Genomic DNA, 9,063 nt, shown 5'->3' on the forward strand with positions numbered 1-9,063 from the left:
CGCCAGGAACAATCATGGCGGCGCGGGTGCCTAATACGTCATTTTTAGTCATGTGACTGAAGGAAGGCTGGGTGACGTCAGAGCCCGCGTGGTGCTGCTGCTGCTGCCTCCAGGCTGCTCCAGACATGGAGGAGAAGGTCCTCAGGTACGAGGCCTTCCTGACGGACACTCTGCAGAGAGACCTGAGGTTCGTACCACGTGACTTCGGCGGCGGTCATGTGACTGGCTACATGCACGTGATCCTAGAACAGCTTTCAGGGGGATTTTAGGTGCGCACCTTGCTGTGTTAGGGGTGTGTGCGGTGTGTAAGGCCCCTCCCCCACATGGTGGTCACACCCACCAGGACCTGCTGAGAGGGCTCATTTATAACCTGCCAGGAAGGGTGCCCCTATACTGTGTCAGTCAGAGTGCCCTCATTTACAGGTGCCAGGAGGGGCACGCTGTATGCCCTATACACAGCCGAGCGGAGTACCCTTATTTACAAGTGCCCCCCATACACTTGCCTAATTGGGTGCCTATGAACAGTACCAGTCTGAGCTCCTCCATAGACAGTCCCAGCCTCAGACCTCCTATGAACAGTACCAGCCTGAGCCCCTCCATAGACAGTCCCAGCCTCAGACCTCCTATGAACAGTACCAGCCTGAGCCCCTCCATAGACAGTCCCAGCCTCAGACCTCCTATGAACAGTACCAGCCTGAGCCCCTCCATAGACAGTCCCAGCCTCAGACCTCCTATGAACAGTACCAGCCTGAGCCCCTCCATAGACAGTCCCAGCCTCAGACCTCCTATGAACAGTACCAGCCTGAGCCACTCCATAGACAGTCCCAGCCTCAGACCTCCTATGAACAGTACCAGCCTGAGCCCCTCCATAGACAGTCCCAGCCTCAGACCTCCTATGAACAGTACCAGCCTGAGCCCCTCCATAGACAGTCCCAGCCTCAGACCTCCTATGAACAGTACCAGCCTGAGCCCCTCCATAGACAGTCCCAGCCTCAGACCTCCTATGAACAGTACCAGCCTGAGCCCCTCCATAGACAGTCCCAGCCTCAGACCTCCTATGAACAGTACCAGCCTGAGCCCCTCCATAGACAGTCCCAGCCTCAGACCTCCTATAAACAGTACCAGCCTGAGCTCCTTCATAGACAGTCCCAGCCTCAGACCTCCTATGAACAGTACCAGCCTGAGCCCCTCCATAGACAGTCCTGGCCTTAGACCTCCTATGAACAGTACCAGTCTGAGCTCCTACATAGACAGTCCCAGCCTTAGACCTCCTATGAACAGTACCAGCCTGAGCCCCTCCATAGACAGTCCCAGCCTCAGACCTCCTATGAACAGTACCAGCCTGAGCTCCTCCATAGACAGTCCCAGCCTCAGACCTCCTATGAACAGTACCAGCCTGAGCCCCTCCATAGACAGTCCCAGCCTCAGACCTCCTATGAACAGTACCAGCCTGAGCCCCTCCATAGACAGTCCCAGCCTCAGACCTCCTATGAACAGTACCAGCCTGAGCCCCTCCATAGACAGTCCCAGCCTCAGACCTCCTATAAACAGTACCAGCCTGAGCTCCTTCATAGACAGTCCCAGCCTCAGACCTCCTATGAACAGTACCAGCCTGAGCCCCTCCATAGACAGTCCTGGCCTTAGACCTCCTATGAACAGTACCAGTCTGAGCTCCTCCATAGACAGTCCCAGCCTTAGACCTCCTATGAACAGTACCAGCCTGAGCCCCTCCATAGACAGTCCCAGCCTCAGACCTCCTATGAACAGTACCAGCCTGAGCCCCTCCATAAACAGTCCCAGCCTCAGACCTCCTATGAACAGTACCAGCCTGAGCCCCTCCATAAACAGTCCCAGCCTCAGACCTCCTATGAACAGTACCAGCCTGAGCCCCTCCATAAACAGTCCCGGCCTTAGACCTCCTATGAACAGTACCAGCCTGAGCTCCTCCATAAACAGTCCCAGCCTCAGACCTCCTATGAACAGTACCAGCCTGAGCTCCTCCATAAACAGTCCCAGCCTCAGACCTCCTATGAACAGTACCAGCCTGAGCCCCTCCATAAACAGTCCCAGCCTCAGACCTCCTATGAACAGTACCAGCCTGAGCTCCTCCATAAACAGTCCCAGCCTCAGACCTCCTATGAACAGTACCAGCCTGAGCTCCTCCATAGACAGTCCCAGCCTCAGACCTCCTATGAACAGTACCAGCCTGAGCCCCTCCATAAACAGTGCCGGCCTTAGACCTCCTATGAACAGTACCAGCCTGAGCTCCTCCATAGACAGTCCCAGCCTCAGACCTCCTATGAACAGTACCAGCCTGAGCCCCTCCATAGACAGTCCCAGCCTCAGACCTCCTATGAACAGTACCAGCCTGAGCTCCTCCATAAACAGTCCCGGCCTTAGTCCTCCTATGAACAGTACCAGCCTGAGCTCCTCCATAAACAGTCCCGGCCTTAGTCCTCCTATGAACAGTACCAGCCTGAGCTCCTCCATAAACAGTCCCGGCCTTAGTCCTCCTATGAACAGTACCAACCTGAGCCCCTCCATAAACAGTCCCGGCCTTAGTCCTCCTATAAACAGTACCAGCCTGAGCCCCTCCATAAACAGTCCCGGCCTTAGTCCTCCTATGAACAGTACCAGCCTGAGCCACTTCCATAAACAGTCCCACCCTTAACCCTCTCATGGACATTATCAGTCTTAACCCCCATAGACAGTGCCAGTCACCGACCCCTCTGTGAGCAGTGCCCGTCAGTACACCTGGCAGGTTTACAGGTCGCTTTGATGTTACGGTCACTTTCTAGATAAATCTTTCATTTGTCTCGTTTGCAGGCGAGTGCTGGAGAACCGTGACCGTGTGTATGAGAAGATCAGCCAGTACCTGCAGCTGAAGAACGTCATTGAGCGGCTGCAGGTGCAGGATTTAACCCTTTAACATCTCCATAGACCTTAGTGGCCAATATAGACTGATGGCTATGGGTTTTATGGTGCCTCAGGTTGGATTCATGGTGGAAAAATGCTGGCGCCCCCTTCTGGCCGGAAGTCTATTCCACATGCCAAATGTTTACATATCCCTGAGTTGCCCCCTCCTATGGACCCCATAGCAGCTGCATGCACCACCCCTGGAGTATGTATGTCCTTGTGTTCATGAGACCTTTTTTATGTTCCTGCAGGAGTTGGAGTCGGGACCTCTTCAGACACAGGTCGACTTGGGCTGCAATTTCTATGTGAATGCTGAGGTGTGAGTGACCAGTACTACTCTCCTCAATCTTCTCTCTTCCTAACATGCACCATATACTGTACATGATGTACAATATACAGAGAGGTTTCTCATGGCATTGAAGGATGCCATCGTCAGCCTGAACGGGCTGATAACAGGAGCTCGATAGCTCCACCATCGCCCAATGTGTTGCCGCCTCTTCCTGATGGATTCTTCTTTCACGTTCTTCCTCTATATTCACACTCTGCTGTTTTTTTTCCTCCTCAGCCCTGACTCCTCCAAGATATTTGTGGCTTTAGGATTTGGATTTTTTTCTGAGCTGACTCTGGATGAAGCTCTCAGGTTTATCGAGAAGAAGAACAAAATGCTGACGGAGTAAGGAGGTTTATGGAACATCTGACTCTCGTTGTGTCTTCAGTGTAAACGTTATTGGGGTTGTCAGTACGAGCGGCCGTCTTTTAGCCTATTCCATCCTTTATTTCTTTAGTACTTGGCTTGTCTTGTCTCATATTATCTAGATCTGTTTATTTCAGCCTTGTACTGGCTGGTCTAGAATAGTCTGGTCTAATCTAGACTTCTCTAGGGTAGTCTTGTCTGATGTAGATTTGACTAGTATATTCTTTTCTAATCTAGATTTATCTAGAATAGTCATTCCAATCTAGATTTCTCTGATAGCCTGGTCTAATGTAGATTTGTCTAGGAAAGTCTTGTCTAATCTAGATGTGCCTAGGATAGTTTGTCTAATCTAGATGTGCATAGGATAGTTTGTCTAATCTAGATTTGCCTGGGATAGTTTTGTCTAATCTAGATTTGCCTAGGACAGCATTGTCTAGATTTGTCTAGGGTAGACTTGTCTAATCTACGATAGTCTTGTCTAATCTAGATTTGTATAGTCTTGTCTAATCTAGACTTGTCTAGAATAGTCTTGCCTAATCTAAATTTGCCTAAAATAGTCTTGTCTAATCTAGATTTGTGTAGGATAGTCTTGTCTGATGTAGATTTGTCTAGGATACAGTTGTCTAATCTACATTTGTCTACGATAGTCTTGTCTAATCTACATTTGCCCAGGATAGTTTTTTCTAGTCTAGAATAATCTTGCATAATCTAGATTTGCTTTAAAAAAGTCTTGTCTAATCTAGATTTGTGTATGATAGACTTGCCTAATCCAGATTTATCTATGATAGTCTTGTCTAACCTAGATTTGTCTACGATTATCTTGTCTAATCTACATTTGCCTACTATAGTCTTGTCTAATCTAGATTTGCCTAAAATAGTCTTGTCTAATCTAGATTTGTGTATGATAGTCTTGTCTAATCTAGATTTGTGTATGATAGTCTTGTCTAATCTAGATTTGTGTATGATAGTCTTGTCTAATCTAGATTTGTGTATGATAGTCTTGTCTAATCTAGATTTGTCTAGTGTAGTCTTGTCTAATCTAGATTTGTGTAGGATGGTCTTGTTTGATGTAGATTTGTCTAGGCTAGTCTTGTCTGATCTCAATTTTCCTTGTCTAGTGTAAATTTGTGTTATCTAGATGCGTCTAGACTACTCTTGTTTAATGTAGATGCATGTAGGCTAGTCTAATTCTTGATTTGCTAGCCAGATTTGTCTTGGATTGACTAGTGTATTCTCATATTATGTTGGATTAGTCTAGGCTGCGTGTTGATGAGATTTGTTTAGGTAAATTTTGGTTTCTCAAGTTTAAACTCAGCAGACCTAGAAAACACGAGACAAGACAAATCTAGATTGGTCTAGGCTTGTCAAATGTCATGTAGGTTTCTCTAGATTCATTTTGACTAACAGATGTAACTAGGCTAGTCATGTCTGATCTTGCCTAGTGCAGTCTTTTGATTTCTACATTTTTCTTGGTTTGATCGATATAGAAGAGACAGTCTGGATTACATCAGACAAGACACATCTAGATTTGTCAACTCTCATTTTATGTAGATTTGTCTATCTTACTCTTGTCTAATCTAGATGTATATAGACTAGTCACCTCTAACCTATATTTGTCTAGACCCCTCAAGTCTTACCCTGTGTAAACATATCTAGACTCCTCTTGTCTAAACTAGAAGTATCTAGGATCATCATTCCTAGCCCTGACCAGTCTCATGTCTTGTAGACTTGTTTAGACTACATTTGTCTAATCTAGATGTATCTACGCTATTCTGGTCTAATTAAAACTTGTCTTGGTTAATGTGAAAGTGGGGAACGTCCAGCACTATAAAGATAAAATCCATCCTTGGGTAGTTTAGTCTCATGTTATCTAGATTTAGGTAAGCCGTGTCTAGTCTTTATTCGATTTAGGGCTCATGCACACAAATGTGTGCCGCCCGTGCTTTGGGGACCACAAATTGCACCGTCCATGTGGCCTTGAATGGGTTCCCGATCTGTCTGCACTGCAAAAAATAGAGCATGTTCTATATATTTTTTTTGCAGTTCGGTTGCATGGACTGAAATGTAGTGCTTCCGTGGTCTTCCGCTCCATATCTTCCAGATTGCGGACACATTCAAGTGAATGGGTCCTCATCTGCGATACGGTGCTCACACGGCCAGTGCCCATATATTGCGGACCCGCTGTTTTGCGGGCACAAATCAACAAATCTAGACTAGACACAACCTAGATTATGAGAAAAGACTGATCTAGATCAGCTAGGCTTGTTGAATCTCATGTTATGTAGACCACTAATGCCTAATCTTCATGTACTAGGGTTAGCCATGTGTAATCTAGGTTTGTATTATGTATTTGTCTTGTGTATATTATCAGGACTAGACTCAATAAAATCTAGATTGATCATGACTAGCCAGGACAAGCCATATCTAGATTACACAAGATGATATTAGCCAAGTCTGGATATGTGTAGACTCGTCTTGTCTAGATTTGTTTGCCATGAAGTTATATGTCTTCTTATGCTTCTTCTAGAATTAGTGAGAAGCTGACCACAGATGCTGCAAACATAAAGGCCCATATCAGACTGGTTCTAGAGGTGAGACCCCAAGGGTTAGAGGTGACTGTAGAGGTTGATATGAGAATTTGGACACATTGCATCCCAAAATGGCTCATAGACTATGACGCTACAAGCCAATCGACTGCAGGAATCTACCTGTGTCCACCATGTACCAGCCCAGGAGACTTTCCAATTGGACGAGAAGTATAAAGTCATAAATTTGCATAAATTATATCAGCATAGTGCATACTGATTGGTTATAGGGGTTATCTCCCCTGGTCGATTCTTTTCCATAAGCCCTGTTGAGGTATATGGGGTCTCAGGGGCGAGTGGTGGTGTCCTGGCTGTTCCTGGTGTCATTAGATTGATGGGATTTTACTTTTTTTTCCCAGGGTCTGCGGGAATTACAAGATCTGCCTAATGAGCCAGTAAATCAGTGATAGTATCCCAGAAGACAGAGGACTCTTCCTGCACCCACCTTGTATGGGACACAGAGGTGACAGAGACATAGACGTGTGAGCACATGCACAGGTCTGGTACTAGTGCCGGCGTCCAGTTCAGAGCGCAGGAATAAAGGACTGTTATAAATAATTGTGAATAAACTTTATCAGTTGTTCTGTGTAGACGTTTGATGAAAAAATGTATTGCTGTTCAGATTTGGGATCAATGTGCACTTAAATCACATTACTTATCCTGTGCTGATCCTGAGTTATAACCTGTATTATATTCCAGAGCTGCACTCACTATTCTGCTGGTGGAGTCACTGTGTACATACATTACTTATCCTGTACTGATCCTGAGTTACATCCTGTATTATACTCCAGAGCTGCACTCACTATTCTGCTGGTGCAGTCACTGTGTACATACATTACTTATCCTGTGCTGATCCTGAGTTACATCCTGTATTATACTCCAGAGCTGCACTCACTATTCTGCTGGTGCAGTCACTGTGTACATACATTACTTATCCTGTACTGATCCTGAGTTACATCCTGTATTATACTCCAGAGCTGCACTCACTATTCTGCTGGTGCAGTCACTGTGTACATACATTACTTATCCTGTACTGATCCTGAGTTACATCCTGTATTATACTCCAGAGCTGCACTCTCTATTCTGCTGGTGCAGTCACTGTGTACATACATTACTTAGCCTGTACTGATCCTTAGTTACATCCTGTATTATACTCCAGAGCTGCACTCACTATTCTGCTGGTGGAGTCACTGTGTACATACATTACTTATCCTGTACTGATCCTGAGTTACATCCTGTATTATACTCCAGAGCTGCACTCGCTATTCTGCTGGTGGAGTCACTGTGTACATACATTATATTACTTATCCTGTACTGATCCTGAGGTACATCCTGTATTATACTCCAGAGCTGTACTCACTATTCTGCTGGTGGAGTCACTGTGTACATACATTACTTATCCTGTACTGATCCTGAGTTACACCCTGTATTATACTCCAAAGCTGCACTCACTATTCTGCTGGTGGAGTCACTGTGTACATACATTATATTACTTATCCTGTACTGATCCTGAGTTACATCCTGTATTATACTCCAGAGCTGCACTCACTATTCTGCTGGTGCAGTCACTGTGTACATACATTACTTATCCTGTACTGATCCTGAGTTACATTCTGTATTATACTCCAGAGCTGCATTCACTATTCTGCTGGTGGAGTCACTGTGTACATACATTACTGATCCTGAGTTACATCCTGTATTATACTCCAGAGCTGCACTCACTATTCTGCTTGTGCAGTCACTGTGTACATACATTACATTACTTATCCTGTGCTGATCCTGAGTTACATCCTGTATTATACTCCAGAGCTGCACTCGCTATTCTGCTGGTGCAGTCACTGTGTACATACATTACTTATCCTGTACTGATCCTGAGTTACATCCTGTATTATACTCCAGAGCTGCACTCACTATTCTGCTGGTGCAGTCACTGTGTGCATACATTACTTATCCTGTACTGATCCTGAGTTACATCCTGTATTATACTCCAGAGCTGCACTCACTATTCTGCTGGTGCAGTCACTGTGTACATACATTACTTATCCTGTACTGATCCTGGGTTACATCCTGTATTATACCCCAGAGCTGCACTCACTATTCTGCTGGTGCAGTCACTGTGTACATACATTACTTATCCTGTACTGATCCTGAGTTACATCCTGTATTATACTCCAGAGCTGCACTCACTATTCTGCTGGTGCAGTCACTGTGTGCATACATTACTTATCCTGTACTGATCCTGGGTTACATCCTGTATTATACTCCAGAGCTGCACTCACTATTCTGATGGTGCAGTCACTGTGTACATACATTACTTATCCTGTACTGATCCTGAGTTACATCCTGTATTATACTCCAGAGCTGCACTCACTATTCTGCTGGTGCAGTCTCTGTGTACATACATTACTTATCCTGTACTGATCCTGAGTTACATCCTGTATTATACTCCAGAGCTGCACTCACTATTCTGCTGGTGGAGTCACTGTGTACATACATTACTTATCCTGTACTGATCCTGAGTTACATCCTGTATTATACTCCAGAGCTGCACTCGCTATTCTGCTGGTGGAGTCACTGTGTACATACATTACTTATCCTGTACTGATCCTGAGTTACATCCTGTATTATACTCCAGAGCTGCACTCACTATTCTTCTGCTGGAATGTAGCGGCTGATGGATCATGCTCTATACTGTTTATTCATCCTCTATAGGGCTGCTGTACTAGGCTCCTTTCAAGTGAATAAAACCTAGCTGCAGTACCAGGGACACCCTGCAGACAAAGGTGGCGCTGGTTCTGGAAGACAACAACCATGTTTTCCTAACCTCATACAACCCTGTGTTGTTGGATTGTGCAAAGTCGATATGGC

At 45.6% G+C, this 9,063-nt stretch overlaps 1 protein-coding gene across 1 annotated transcript; it reads left to right on the forward strand.

Annotated features, from left to right (window-relative positions):
* The first annotated feature begins 4 nt into the window (after nt 1-4).
* On the forward strand, nt 5-6,783 carry UXT (ubiquitously expressed prefoldin like chaperone). Its single transcript, XM_044268316.1, has 6 exons — nt 5-187; nt 2,827-2,908; nt 3,168-3,235; nt 3,482-3,589; nt 6,138-6,201; nt 6,555-6,783. The coding sequence occupies exons 1-6, from the start codon at nt 126-128 to the stop codon at nt 6,600-6,602; spliced, it is 432 nt and encodes a 143-aa protein (XP_044124251.1). The 5' UTR covers nt 5-125; the 3' UTR covers nt 6,603-6,783.
* The last annotated feature ends 2,280 nt before the right edge of the window (nt 6,784-9,063 follow it).

Source organism: Bufo gargarizans, chromosome 9 (assembly GCF_014858855.1).
Source record: "Bufo gargarizans isolate SCDJY-AF-19 chromosome 9, ASM1485885v1, whole genome shotgun sequence".
Taxonomy (NCBI): Eukaryota; Metazoa; Chordata; class Amphibia; order Anura; family Bufonidae; genus Bufo; species Bufo gargarizans.